The sequence below is a fragment of the Capra hircus genome, chromosome 22 (genome assembly GCF_001704415.2).
Source record: "Capra hircus breed San Clemente chromosome 22, ASM170441v1, whole genome shotgun sequence".
NCBI classification, from domain to species: Eukaryota; Metazoa; Chordata; class Mammalia; order Artiodactyla; family Bovidae; genus Capra; species Capra hircus.
The window spans coordinates 38703613-38718190 of NC_030829.1; the positions used below are offsets into that span (position 1 = coordinate 38703613).

At 42.1% G+C, this 14578-nt stretch overlaps 1 protein-coding gene across 22 annotated transcripts in view; it reads left to right on the forward strand.

Annotated features, from left to right (window-relative positions):
* CADPS (calcium dependent secretion activator) overlaps positions 1 to 14578 on the forward strand; it is a 480914-nt gene that overhangs the window by 305291 nt on the left and 161045 nt on the right. For all 22 annotated transcript variants that reach the window (XM_018038339.1, XM_018038330.1, XM_018038334.1 and 19 more), the window contains exon 9: positions 8432 to 8498. In XM_018038339.1, coding sequence (XP_017893828.1) covers positions 8432 to 8498 — 67 coding nt within the window. The remainder of the gene's footprint in view (positions 1 to 8431; positions 8499 to 14578) is intronic.

Below are 14578 nucleotides of genomic sequence, written 5' to 3' on the forward strand. Positions count from 1 at the left end.
TTAAAGGAAACATTAGAATTATTATGATTTACTCTTTTTTTGTGTGGACTGTGTGGTTCCTGGAATGAGCCACTGGGCCATTTGAATAGCTTTCTTTATTGAGTGGGAAATTGTCAGCGAGAAAATCAACACTGGTCTTTGGCTTTAAGATATGAGTATTGGGAACGTTTGAGAACGAGCAGCTCTTCAATGACTTTCTAATTTTTCATCTTTTGTATCCATATGATGCTTTCAGGTTCTGGAATTGCATGCATTTGCATTATCTCATTTTATCCCTGAAACAGCCTCCCAAGGATTAGGTATCATTATCCCTCCATCTTAAATAGTCTTTCCCTTCACTCAGCTGCTCAGACCAAGATCCTTGGAGTCATCTCTGACATATTTCTGTCCCCCACCCTTCATCTCACCCGTCATCAAGTCCTCTTCTTTCCACCTTCAAGGTAAATCTAGAGTTTAGCCTCTCATCACCACCACTGTACTCCCTCACTTGTTGCGCTTGCCTCGAAAGCTGTTCCTGGCTGCTGCCCTTGCTTCCTGTCAGCTATCTCCCACTCTGAAGCCAGTGTAATGTTTTTAAAAAACACAAGTCAGATCCTACCACTTGAATGCTGGAAAATCTCCAGTGATTCCCCAAGCTCATTTAGAATAAAGGTCAGTGTTGTTTCCATGGCTCCAAGGCCCTGTCTGATAGACTCCACTGCCTGTCGGACCTTGATCATGGCTTCAGCCTTACCGGCCCCCTTGCTCTTCACCAAGGACTTCATGTGTACCCCCATCTGAGGGCCCTCGTCCCCACTGTTTCCTCTGCTTTGGAAGTCCCTTCTCCCCCACCCAGATGGATATCTTGATTTCTGCACCTCTCTGCACCTTATGAGATGCCTTTCCTGACCCACCTATCCTCTCTCTACCTTTTTCTCTCTCTCTTCTTTCTTTGTTTCACCAGAGCACTTACAGTCATCTCACATACCAGCTATGTCTTCATTTATTATTTTGTTGTCTGTCTTCCCCACTGGACTTTGAGTTCCTTATCAGCAGAGGCATTTGTCTTCTTTGTTCAAAGAAGCTAGTACAGTGCCTGACTGTACTAAAAGTTCAATAAATTTGTTGCCATATAAATGAATATGGATGAATGAATGTCTGCTTTACAAATAGGAAAACTGAGGTTTATAGTGGTGAGCACACTTGCCCAGGGCAGAGTAAACATCAGAGCCAGGTCTAGAATTGTGTTATTTCTTTCCATTTGAAATGAAAGAAATCAACTTGATGGAAGACCTGAAACATGAATAAAATACAAAGCTTCCCATGGCTCCGCTGGGAATTCATTCAGTGAACCACAGTCCACTCAGGCAGAGGTAATTTATAGCAATTCTTCTGATTTTGGGGGCGCTGATTTTTCTAATTTAATAAAAACTATAAAACTTAAATCCAAAAAGTTCAACAAACACATGTTTAGAAACATGGAAAAAAACCCTATAGAAAAACACAGTGTAAGTATAATGTTAATAACTAGTAATAAAGAGCAAATCATAAAAGCAGCCAGAGGACAATAAAATGTTGCACACACAAGAACAAAATAGTAGAGGGGAGAAGAGGGTGAGTTGCATGGAGAGAGTAAGGTGGAAACTACATTACCCTATGTAAAATAGATAGCCAATGGGAATTTGCCATATGTCTCAGGAAACCCAAACAGGGGCTCCTGTCAACCTAGAGGGGTGGGATGGGGAGGGAGGTGGGAGGGAGGGAGATGGGAGGAAGGAGGGGATATATGTATACGTTTTGCTGATTCATGTTGATATTTGACAGAAAACAACAAAATTCTGTAAAGCAGTTATCCTTCAAATAAAAAATAAATAAATTTAAAAAAGAACAAAACAGTGCTTGTTAGAAACATTACAAGTGAGGGCCTTCCCTGGTGGTCCAGTGGCTAAGACTCCATGCTCCCTATGCAAGGGGCCCAGGTTTGATTCCTGGTCGGGAAACTCTAGATCCCACATTTTTGCAACTAAGACCTAGTGCAGCCAAAATAAATAAATAAATATATTTTTCAAAATGCTTAAAAAAAGCAGCATTACAAGTGGGAAGACAGAGGAGCAACACCTTTAATGTTCTCAGATCTATATACCCAATGAAAACATCTTTCAAAATGACTGACAGGATTGTCAGCCATGTTTCTTAAAATCCTCTATCCTCTTCCATCTTTTTAGCTGTGCCATTGCTCTAGACTTCTTGTTCTAGAAGACGATCACATTCCTCTTCCTGTCCCATAAGTCTTCAAGACACCACTCATTTTGACATAGTCTCTCAATCAGTACTACCTAGAATGACCTACTTGAATATATTTGGGATTCCACTTTATTTCCCATGGGCTTATTTCCTATAATTAGATCAATTAAATCAAGTTAGCTGATAATGTTGTTTAAATCATCTAAATTCTTACTGATTTTCTATAAATCATTGAAATCTGACTATAATTGTGGCTTTATTTCTTTCTGCTTGAGAGTTCTGTCCATTTTTACAGCATATATTTTGAAGCTGTCCATCTTTGCATCATACGTTTTGAAGCTCTGTTATTAGATGCATCAACATTTAAAATGACTATGTCTTCTTGATGAATTGACCCTTTTATCACTATAAATTGATCTTTATCCCTGGTAATATTTGGCCCTGAAATTTATTTGGCATGACAGTAATAAATATAAACACTCCAGATTTTTTAAAAACTAATGTTGGCATCATAAATCCTTTTGCATCCTTTTATTTTCTTGCCTACTTGTGTCTTTAGATTTAAAGTGTATTTCTTGCAGGGATCATATAGTTAGGTCTGCCTTTTAAAATCCAACCTGAAGATCTCTGCCATTGGGCATTAAATATCCTTTTAATTGGGATATTCAGCCTATTTCTGTTTAATGTGGTTATTGATAAGGTTAAGTTTAAATTAAATTGGTATTTGTCATCTTGATGTTTGTTTTCTGTATATCCCAACTGATAGTTATTCCCTTTTTTCCCTACCTTCTTTTGAATTAGTTGAATACTTTGATTCCGTTTTATCTTCTTCATTGTATTGCTTTATATAAAGGCCAATTTATATAAATCCCAAGTGACTAGAACGTACTCCTCTCTGAACCTCATTTTGCTCAGCATAAGATGGGGGTAATGATAATATTTGTCCTAGGGGATTAAATGAGTTGATAAACGTAAAGCATTAGGACAGGATCTGAACATGGGAAGAGCCACGGCCACAGCTACAGAAGAGCTGGTGGCGGAGGCGATTGTCATCGTCCATGTCATTTGCTTTCGTCTATACTTTGCACGTTTTCTCAGTGCATGCCTCTTCCTGCTGAGATGCTGCAGGAAGATGGAAGCACCTGGAGCCTTAGCACTTGGTAATCTCTTTCATTCCTCAGTGAATGAAGGGAAGCTTCCTAGTAGTAGTAATGGCTTTTGTCCTCTTGTGATTGGTCTTCTTAGGAAAAAGTCTCATGAAAAATTTCTAGCAACAGCAACAAAAAGGGATCTCTGCCTTATTATATCGTGACGGTCCAGGTACCATGGTGACACAGGAGTAGCGGGACACAGAGGAGAGCTAGTATAGCCTCCTACATGCTGAGGACTGAGGCGCACGCTGCACTTCAACCCAGGCGGCACCAGTTCTTCGTTTCTAGGCTCCTCCGTGACTTCTGGTTCCACAGTCCCCCCAGAATGAAACCTCCACCTCCCTGGTTTCCAGGTCTGTCTTAGCCACCTTCACCCCTTTGTAAGGGGAAAGTGATTCTGGCAGATGTCGCGAGGGGGCCATGTACTCTTCTCCCTGCTCTGGAGGCTCATCCCTAGGCACCCGAGGAGACACCCGAAGATACACAATCAGCATTTCCCCACGAATAGCCATTGAACACCCTCCGTGTGCTCCCCTAGGACTAAACACAGACAATACTTAATAAACAGAGCTGCGGACATTCACAGACTCTGCTTGGAAGACTGCCCCGTGTTTTTCTTTTTACACAAATGACAACTATGCGAGCCTCACCCTGGGTGCTCCTCTGCTAGGTGGTCCCAGAGCAGAGGGATGCTGGCGCCAGGGACTCCTCCATGCATTTGTTCGAGATTTCCTGGACCCAAAATTGAACTGAACCCAAGTGGATCTTTCTCCTCCCTTTGTAGTCCTTTATAGTTCACTCTGGACTCTCATATAGCTAAAATGCCACTAGTGAATGGCAGGGATGTCAGTGTCTCACAGGCATGGATTTTAAGAAAATGTTACAAGCAAGGATATGTTAGAAGCATGATGCAGAGTTTTGCCTGGAGCCTCAAACCCAAATATGTGAATGTTGCTTTATTTCCCAGTAGATGTGTGCCAGAAGCTGAACACAAATTGAAATAGAGAATCCAATGATGAATCCTTTACAGAGTTGGTAATTGCATATATATAGGGTTGACCAAAGAGTTTGTTCGGGATTATCTGTGACAGCATATGAAAAGCCCAAACAAACTTTCTGGCCAACTCAATAATTCTTTCTACTAGGACTACTATTTTTTACTACTACTAATAATAACAACAAACATCCATAATGCCTAACATTACTGAGCACTTACTATGTGCCAGTTACTAGGTAAGTCATCTTCATCACTCCTCACAACAACCAAATGAGGTAGATGCTGTGCCATCCCCATTTGACAGCTGAGTAAACTGAGGCATGGGGTAGCTAAGCCAAAAGATAGCTAATGGCAGGCTAATTCCCACCTCAGTACTTCCACCTTGAGTTTAAGATATAACTGTTCAGCTTAGCTTAGGCTCACAGCGCTATAATATTCATATGTCTATTCCCAAATCCAGATTTCTACATATCTGGATGGCTTGAAGAGACAGCTGAAGGCCACTGCCCACACGGGTCTGTCTGTGGATTGAAGAGCTGGAGTGTAAGGTGGGGAGCAGGGGGAAAGCCACCTGTACATCTACAGTGAAAGAATTCCATCTGCTCCAGGTGTATTCCATTCTGCTTAAGGAGCATGTTCCAACCTAAGAAAATACAGAGCTGGAGCTGGCTAGACAGAAACAGTGCATTGTAGCCCTCCATTTTTCTCAGTTTTGACATCTTCTGTTATGTGCCAGATTAGCAATAAATTCTGAGGAAAACCTCAGATGGAAAACCCTTCTTTCAGGCAAACCAAATGATGCTTTCTAAAGGAGGATTAATTTTTCTCTGATCCCACTCAGCTTTCCTATTCAGTAGCTTTTAACCACAAGTCTTCTCTGATTGGAATAGCCATTCATGTTCTTAGTTCAATAAAAAAGCCAGTGTTTGTGATTTGCAAGAGGAAGAGTAGCATGCTGCAAGGGCAGTCTAGAGCCACTGTTGCAGGTGTAAATTCTGGTGGTGTCATTCACCAGCCTGAAGCCCTAGAGAAGTTACTTGAGCTTTCTGAACTTCATTTCCCTTAGCTGTAACATAGGAGTAATAACATAGTGACATACTGAGTAGTAAGTTCTTACTTTGTGCCAGATGTTGTTCTAAGCACTTTCTACTTCATTAGCTACTTTAATCCTTACAACAGCGCTTGAAATAGGTACTATTATTCTTATCTCCATCGTACAGAGGAGAAAACTGAGGCAGAGATGTTTAGTAACTTGCCGAAGGTCACTCAGGAACCTAGGCAATATAGCTCCAAATTCAAGCTCTTAACTCCTCCAAGTGGATATAATCAATTCATGTAAAGTACTGGGCACAACACAGAAGAATAGTAAGACTTAGCAGTAGCTAGTATTTCTGTTATGAAGGAGAAAAACTAATGATTCCATATGAATTATATTCTGCAACTTCAAGTGAACTCGTTTTCCTACTTGCATTCTCCTCAGTTAAAACTACACTTTATGGGACTTCCCTGGCAGTCCAGTAGTTAAGACTTTGCCTTCTGATGCAGGGGGTGTGGTTTGATTCCTGGTCAGGAACTAAGATCCCACACGCCTTGTGGCCAAAAAAGCCAAAACATGAAACAGAAGCAGTATTGTAACAGATTCAATAAAGACTTTAAAAATGGTCCACGCCAAAAAAAAAAAAAAAAAATCTTAAACGAACTGTAACTCTTTAGATGTAGTAGCTGTGTTTGTTTTTTTGAATCTCTTTTTACAGATTTAGGTCAAGAAGAAAGAAAAAATGGGTAGTAGCTGCTAGAAAAGTATGAGACTGTTATAGTCTTACCAGTCATTACTAAAAACGCAAAAACCTTTGCCCATTGTCTTTATTTGATCTTTCATTTCATCTGTTTCCCTGTGTACATATGTGCAAGGACAGATCTTACCACATATGGAGCTGTTAATAGCTGTTAGTAATGATATGCTTATGTATGTTTTATAATTAGACTGACATTCATTGTGCATCTACTTCTTGCCAACTTTGTGCTTATGCTTCACAAGCATCATCTCATTTAATCCCCACAATAACCCTGCAAGAGAGAGCTGTTTCTGGCCATGCTTTTCCAGAGTACAAAGTGGTTAAGTATCTTGTCCAACACCTTGGATTAAGCAGAAAAACTGGAACTGGAAGAATATACTCTTAAGCAGTACAAACCAATAAGCCACTCTCTCCTTAGACCTGGCTGAGGCTTCCTTTTAAGGTCCATTTCTTCCATGGATACATTAATATATTTCCAGAAGGTTAAGAGTACTGTCCAAGGCAGCTAGGTGATCCACATAACCAGAGCTGACTGTGTTGGCCTCAGAGCTGATAAATTTACCCACCAACCAGCCTTTTCCACAGCCTCAGCCACCATCCTCTGGTCTGCACCCCTGTAACCATCTCCTCAATGATTTCCCTGCCTTCCCTCTTGCCCTTTCAATCTACAGTGCATTAAGCACTCAGCAACTGTTGGGATCATCTTAATTAGAAAAAAAAATGTGTCACGCCCCCTGCTTGAAACCCTCTCATAGTTGCGCATTCTTATTTCGATTGAGTGTATTCCTGATCTAGTTGACCCATTACCACTGATGCTACACAACACCGTTTATGATACACAGATAAAATTAAAGAGTTACCTATTTTAATGTGTACTATGCAGTATAATATAAAATTAGTATATAAATATAAACATGATATGACAATTCCTTTCAAAATAAACTTATTCATGTTAAATAAGTCAAGTTAAAGGGAAAAAAAAGGCAAGTAAATTATATAATAGATGGATTGATTTGGAATAAATCATGGAAGTGCAGTGTGAGTGGCTGAAGTTGGGGACCCCCCTCATGTCTACAGGGGAGACTCAGTGAAAGTGTTTCCCCAGGGAAATCATGCTAGAATGTGCAGATGGTAGGATCCGTCCTGAGGCCAGAAGGAAGATGCAAATCATTCTGGTCTGTGGTTAACCATGGCCCTCAAATGTGGGCTGAGACTGAAAGAGGGGAGGTGTGAGCAGAGTGAGGAACTTTGCAGGAGGTAAAAATCAGCTACACTTGCGACTGAGGAATATGCATGAGGACCCAGATGACTCTGGTCTGTGGCTTGAAGGTCTGACTGCTTTGGCCACCAGCCACTCCCAGAAGCCCCTGAAATTTGTCAAACAGTGTATGTTTTCATTAGGTGCATTCTTCATTACATTCCAAAGCGGAAATTCTGTCTGATTGCAGGTGAAGTGGGAACTTGGAAGTAGGCCAGTTGGTTTTTGACAGCAGATAAAGCCAGTTTGGGAACTCGGGGATTTGAATGCATTTGAGTATGACCAGGTCTCTCTTCACCTGATCCAATAAAGCCTGAAAAGCACCAGCCTCACTTCCTTAATCAGTGCCAATTCAACATGTATCAGTCCACAAGGCCGGGCGTGGGGGATAATTCATGAATCAGTAACAGTCAGTTACACTGATAATAGAATCTTTGAAGTGTGCCTTTGTAATTCTTAACCTCCCTTAATTTTTTTTTTCTTTTTCCTGTATGAAGAATGATTTCCATCAACAGACGAGCGTTTGGGGGAGGAAGGAGAGGTGTAGGGAGGACTTGCTGCGTCAGCTTGAGTCTTCCTTTCTGTATCATACCTTCTTTTGCCAGAATCACAGCAGAAGCAAACAAGAGAAGTTTTTCCCGAGTAAGACCTGAGGAGAGGTGAAAGAGTTAGAGTTGTAATATTTAGCACTATTCTTTTCTCTCTTGTGCAGCAGCAGGAATTTCCCTGCCTACAAGACTCTTAGCACATAAACAAATTAAGGGGCAGTATAACATTTTCCAAGGTGCTTAACCTGACAAGGAGTTTAAGTCGAGTCTGATGATGGGCCACAGTGCTTTCTATAAGTGGAAGTAAATCCTGCCTCCTGTTTCTTATCCTCAACCACACCCCCAAATCTGCTTTCTGTTTCTGAGCCCTGTGAATTTCCTTGTCCATGAGCACCCAGCAATTTAAACAGTGCACTTGCTCAAGCTTAATGCACCTCTGGTCTTTTTCTTTTCTTTAGGTATTTATGGGCCATCGGTAAGAATGTCTGGAAGAGATGGAAGAAAAGATTCTTTGTCTTAGTGCAGGTAACTCTTCAACTCTAATATCAAACTTAAGAGCCATTATTTTTAAACGCTTGATAGGATTCATTAATGTTTTGAGGGTTCCCTGGTGGCTCAGACAGTAAAGATTCCACCTGTAATGTGGGAGAGCTGGGTTCAATCCCCTGGTTGGGAAAATGCCCTGGAGGAAGGCATTGCAATTCCACTCCACTCCAGTATTCTTGCCTGGAGAACCCCCGTGGACAGAGAAGCCTGGTGCGGGCTATAGTTCATGGGGCTGCGAAGAGTCGGACGTGACTGAGCAGCTAAGCACTTTAATGTTTTTTATATAATTTACCTTAAGGGCACAAAGCTCAAGTGTTTAACTCGATGAACTTCTATTTATTATATATCCATGCAGTCACCATTCAGAGAGATACAGATGCCTCTTTTTCCTACTTTTATATCACTTTAAAATTCTAAACATTAATACATGCTAATTATTTTTAAAATTCTAACAATATAGAAATATATATGAAAGGTGGTAACAGTAGACCCTCACCTCTGCCAGTGATGCAGGGCCCAGGGAGAGAGTAAGCGTGTGCCTGTTTTACAAGAATCTGCTGTTTCTAAAAGCATTAAGATGGTCATTATGAGAAAAGCCAGAAGTTAGTTGGACTTTTTACATCTTTTTCTTTGTTTCATATGTTTGGTTGTGAATTACCTGCTGAAAAACATTCCAGTCTCACTGATTTCTGAGGCTTCCAGATCCCCAATAATTAAGATTAGCTTTCTAAACATATCTTTCCACATAGATGTTTTTTAAAAAAATAACCAAACTCTTCATGTTTTTTATTAACATTTTTTTTTGTTTTTGAACACAAATTATTGTAGACACTGAGTTTTCCTTTTTGATGTCCTTTGGGCTTCTCCAGTTGGGACTGTTACTAACCGTGCAGCCAGGAACGTCTCTGTATATATAGATGCAGGTGTAGGTACAGACATTGGTACTAATAATACACTAGAAACATATAAATGATATCACTGTTCTCTTCTGTGCTTCCTTAAGAAAAATATAATTCCAGAATAGTAATATGTATCCTTGAAAAATCTCGCTCTTCTTTTTTTTCTTTTTGGTTTGTTTGCTTTTTGCATCAGGATTTTTCAGTTTATAAAGGAATTTGCCATTACCTCTTTTTAATTTGTAAGTTCCACCAGAGCATGTAAACTATAATTCATTTTGTCAGAATTAATTTATGCTGTACTTTGAAACATGTCATAAAGTGAGTCAACTTGTAATTTAAATTTAAGTGACTAAAGGTGTTTCTGGGTTACTGTGTTGGCTATGGGGCCTCCATGGTAGCTCAGCTGGTAAAGAATCGCCTGTAGTGCAGGAGCCCCTGGTTCAATTCCTGATTTGGAAAGATCCCCTGGAGAGGGGAACAGCTACCCACTCTAGTATTCTGGCCTGGAGAATTCCATGGACAGAGAATCCTGGCAGACTACAGTCCTTGAGGTTGCAAAGAGCCTTGACTAGTATTTTGGGCTCTACCAATTCCGAAACCTCAGAGTAAAGCAGCTGCCCCTTAGTCTAAATGGCCCTGAAAGTTCTACCAACCCTGAGCTTCTAAGGCTAGACCTTCTGTGGATCTAGTCAAGCCTCTGCTGAGCCTCTCAGGCAGACTTCATCTCTCTAGCTGTAAGCAAGACATGATCTTTGCTTTCATGATTGCTCTAGGGTACAACAAAACCTCAAAATAAATTAGCCAAAGGAAAACTTCGAAATTTTTCCCACCCTTTCAAATGAGCGATAGAAGACATTTAATCTTTCAGTACATTTCCTTGAAATATCAGCTAAGCAACATTTATCCAGTACCTATTTTGATTAGGGCACATTGATAGATCATTGAGAAGAACCTGGAGACCTAGTCCCTACTTCCAAAAGAGTATCTCTTAGAGTTCCTCATAAGCAGACAGCAGAAACAGATGCAAGGCAATTATGATTTTTAAAAATGTATTTTGGAAGGCTTTTGTGGTAGTTGATACAGTTGTTGCAAAAGCTACTTCCCAGAGGAGTTCCAGAAACCCAGGCAGCAGGAACCACGGCCAGTGTCATTGCTGTGGCTGTAGGACAGAATCAGCTCTGACCATTTCCTATCCTTGCATCTCCACTCAAGGGTCGAATTTGAGACAGGGAGCTGGCTCAGTCCAGCTTGTGTCACACACCCAGCTTTTCACAGGGCAGGCCATGGCACTTTGACTCAGTGCCACTGAGCTGTCTCCAGTGCAAAATCAGGGTGCCGTTACCAGACGCAGAAGTGAATGCTGAGCAGGCACAAACAGGTGATACCAACTCTAAGGAGAGCATGTAGGTTGAGAGAAACAGACATCAAAAGAAGTAATGCTGGATTATGGGTGATTCTCCCCTTCTGTGCCTCCCACTGGGCAGAGCAGCCCCGCTAGACTCATTTGTGAGTCTGGCTCCTGCATAGACAGTGTGCTGCTTCAGGGTCAGTTCTGTTTCTGATTCCTCCAGCTGTCCTTCCCTCCCCTCAGCTCCAACACATACCCTGTCCTGCTCAGTGTCTGGCATGCTTACTCAGGAAGTGTTTGGTGGAAGAAAGAAGGCAAAGGAGGAGAGAGAGAGCCCAGGCAGTGCTTCAGGTGGTTCTGAGAAAGGAAAGGTCATATGGCCTGGAGAGTGGCTGGCGACACCTTCTCAGAGGAAGTGGGACAAGCGGCCTTGTCATGTGATACAAAGTCTCGTCTCCCACTGTGGCAGCCCGTTCCTGGACACAAGACTTTCCTCTGAGGATCTTTGAAACGACAGAGTGCTTAGGAGATGTGGCTGATCTCCTACTTTGGGAGAGATTTCACTCTTCAGGAAAAAAAAAATTAATTGTGCTGAAAATGTTACTGAAGCTATGTCTATACAATATGTACTGAACCCGAAAGAAGAGAATGATTGTTGTAAGCCAGGCAACTGGAACACAGACATTTTAGGGCATTCACACCAAGCCTTCTACCAAAAGAAGATAAGAATCACCCAGTAGCTACAAAGCAGGCTCTGAGCTCACTTCTGAAAATCATGAAAGGACACTGGAGGCCCACCTAAAGCTCAACATCTTTCCTACAAGGATTTTGAGAGATGTTTCATGTACATGTGATACTCATTCACTTTAAAGAGCCCTTGCGGTACACTGGGTACAGGGATCCCTCAAACTAAACCTGCTTCAATCTAAACCCAATGCTTCCCTTAACACCTTCTATGGCCTATAGAGATGATACGACAGCCTTACCATCACCAAGGTAATGGGGGAGCCAGGAGGAGAGCTCAGGTTTTGTTGACCTTTTTGTCCTGTCCACTACAACAGTGTCTCAGAGCAGTTTTAGTGGCCTGCCTGGAAAATACTGCGTCACTTTTGGATTCTGCTCATCTTTTCATCTCTGCTGTTTAGATGATCACACTTACAGGCACTCTATGAAAATGATAAACAAAAACTTAAGCACTCTGAAACAACCCCAGTGCCAACAGAACTGCAAGAGAGAAGTTCAAGGCCCCAAATCCTGGCCCAATTCAGGGAAACCAAAAATACCCCAGGTTGCTTGAAGAGAAAGATGATGGTCCAAATGGTGCCCATTGGCGCCGGGCAGCTGCATGTGGTATGGAATCCAGTCTAACAGACAGATGATTTTGAGTTTCTTTTCAGCCACTGCACCGTTCCACTGACACCCAGCATGCAAAAGTAAAAACAGGAGAACCTGGACTTCCTGGTGGTCCAATGGTTAAGACTCCACGCTTCCTCCACAGAGTCTCTGGTTCCTACTTGGGGAGCTGAGTGTGTGGTGTGGCCAAAAACAACAAACAGGAGAACCGGTCTGATCAAATCTGAGGATGGGTGAGGGAGCTGGGAAGAAGCAGATCCCCCACCCTGTCCTGTCCTGACTCCCCAAGCAGCCTCAGAGGGGTCTCTGTGGACAACGTGAAGCCACCACTTAGGAAGCACAGCTACCCACGTGACTCAATGAATGTTTGTTTCCTCTCCATTCGGACGGAGTGTTTTTTTATAGAGACTTGGTGATGTATCATTTCCAACAGGATCGTGAGTTCCTTTAGATTTAATACAAGGAAAATTGTTTGGAAAGCCTAAAGAGAACATATCCAACGCCAGTCTCCTCAGAGTCCATCTCCTCTCCCACCCTAGCTGTCTGTCTCTCTCTCACACACACACACGCACATGGTCTCCTTTTTTGTCCATAATGCAGAATTTTTGCATTCTGTCTTAATGAGATTTCCTTTTAGAGCTAAGCTGCTACCTTGGGAACAAAAAAATAGCCTGTTAATGGACTTCCTACTAACCAGGGACTAAGGCCACCCTTTGAGGAGTGTTGAGCCAAAGCAGCAATTCCCGTGTATAAGGATCAAGGCTAAAATGATGGTGAGTGACTAGAGCCTGCACCACCGGCCCTGGTAGGAATGAAGCCGTTTCAGGGGGTTTCTGTGACAGAGACTTCAGTGTTGCTCCGCCGTGTTTTCCGGTTATGGACCTGGACTGTCTGGACTGCGTGTTGTTTAAAATGCAGATTCGGGAGCCATGCAGAGGCCTCTGACACAGAGAAGACTCTGAGATGGAGCTCAGGAACCTGTGTCCTTGACACGCAGCCCAGGAGGTGCTGGTGCAGGGTCCAGAGACCACCTGTGAAGAAACACTGCTCAGAAGTCATCGTCCCTATTAAACCAAGTCTCTCATTCCTTGTAGACTATGCTCTCTCAGAGTACATGTTCTCCAAGAAAATGAGCATCAGGGTAACTAAACTGCCAGGGCCGTGGTCAGGACCAAGCGCATTGATTACCATTGTCAGGAACTATGACCAGACGGCTGCTAATGATGATTAGCCCCACTCTGAGCTTCCTATCTTGGGTTGGAAGGGGAGGAGTGGACGCAGCCAACTCCTCATCCATATCAGATTAGAAAGCCTCACCTCTATCATCTTCTTATTTTAAAATATTTTTCTTCCACACCCCCATGATTTCTTGTTAAAATCAGTTTTTAACTGGTCTTCAGTCAAATTATTTCTGAGATACTTGTCCCCTTTTAGCACCTTTATATGATTTCTCTAATAATGCTGATAATTCTATTTTACGGCCTCTAGGAGTTTACAGGGTGTGTATCAAGCTGGTCTTCACAATGTTTCTGTACTGTAGTGAGGACCCATCTTACCCCCTCCACCACCCAAGTTCTACATAGGAGGAAACAGAAGCCGAGGCTGCTTAAATGACTTGCCCAGGAGCAACAGCTCATAGACCACCAGTGTGCAGCCTCACACAGGTCTTCTGATTGCAGGTGGCTTCCATGACGCTAGACTCTCAGATGAAACTGGGCAGTCACAGCGGCCTACAGCTCTCTCACTTGCATCAGTTAGAGCCTAAGTAGTCCCGAAATAATATCTTGTCTCTGATTCCCTAGAGATAATATGAAAGTGAAGTGGAAGTTGTCGTCGCTCAGTCATGTCTGACTCTTTACAACCCCATGGACTTAGCCCACCAGGGTCCTCTGTCCATGGGATTTCCCAGGCAAGAATAGTGAAGTGGATTGCCATTTCCTTATCCAGGGAATCTTCCCGACTCCGGGATCGAATCCAGGTCTCCTGCATCGCAGGCAGATTCTTTGCCATCTGAGCCACCAGGGAAGCCCTGAGAAAATATAGAAATAACATAATGTCCCTAAATTCTGACCATTCCAACTTTCTAGAAATCTAAATCTGAATAAGCTAGCATATTGCCTGATAATATAAAGCACCTCATAATACAATAGTTACCACCCAGAAATCAATATTAAGTTAACCATGAAAGTGAATTGTAAGACATGGAGTATGTGAATGATTAGTCGCTGAATGAATGTTCATTCTTGCCACTCAGCTTCACAAGTGCCCTAAAAGACGTTTATATTTATATTCTGTAAACAACAACCATCAACCTGAATTAGCTTAAGTTTTAGAAGAATTTTATTGGTTAGTTATTAAATTACTAATTAGCTAAAGAGTGTTTTGACATGGCTGGATCCAGAGCTTAAACAAAGTCACCAAGACTCAGTCTCTATCTGAACCATTTCTTTGCTTTTTTT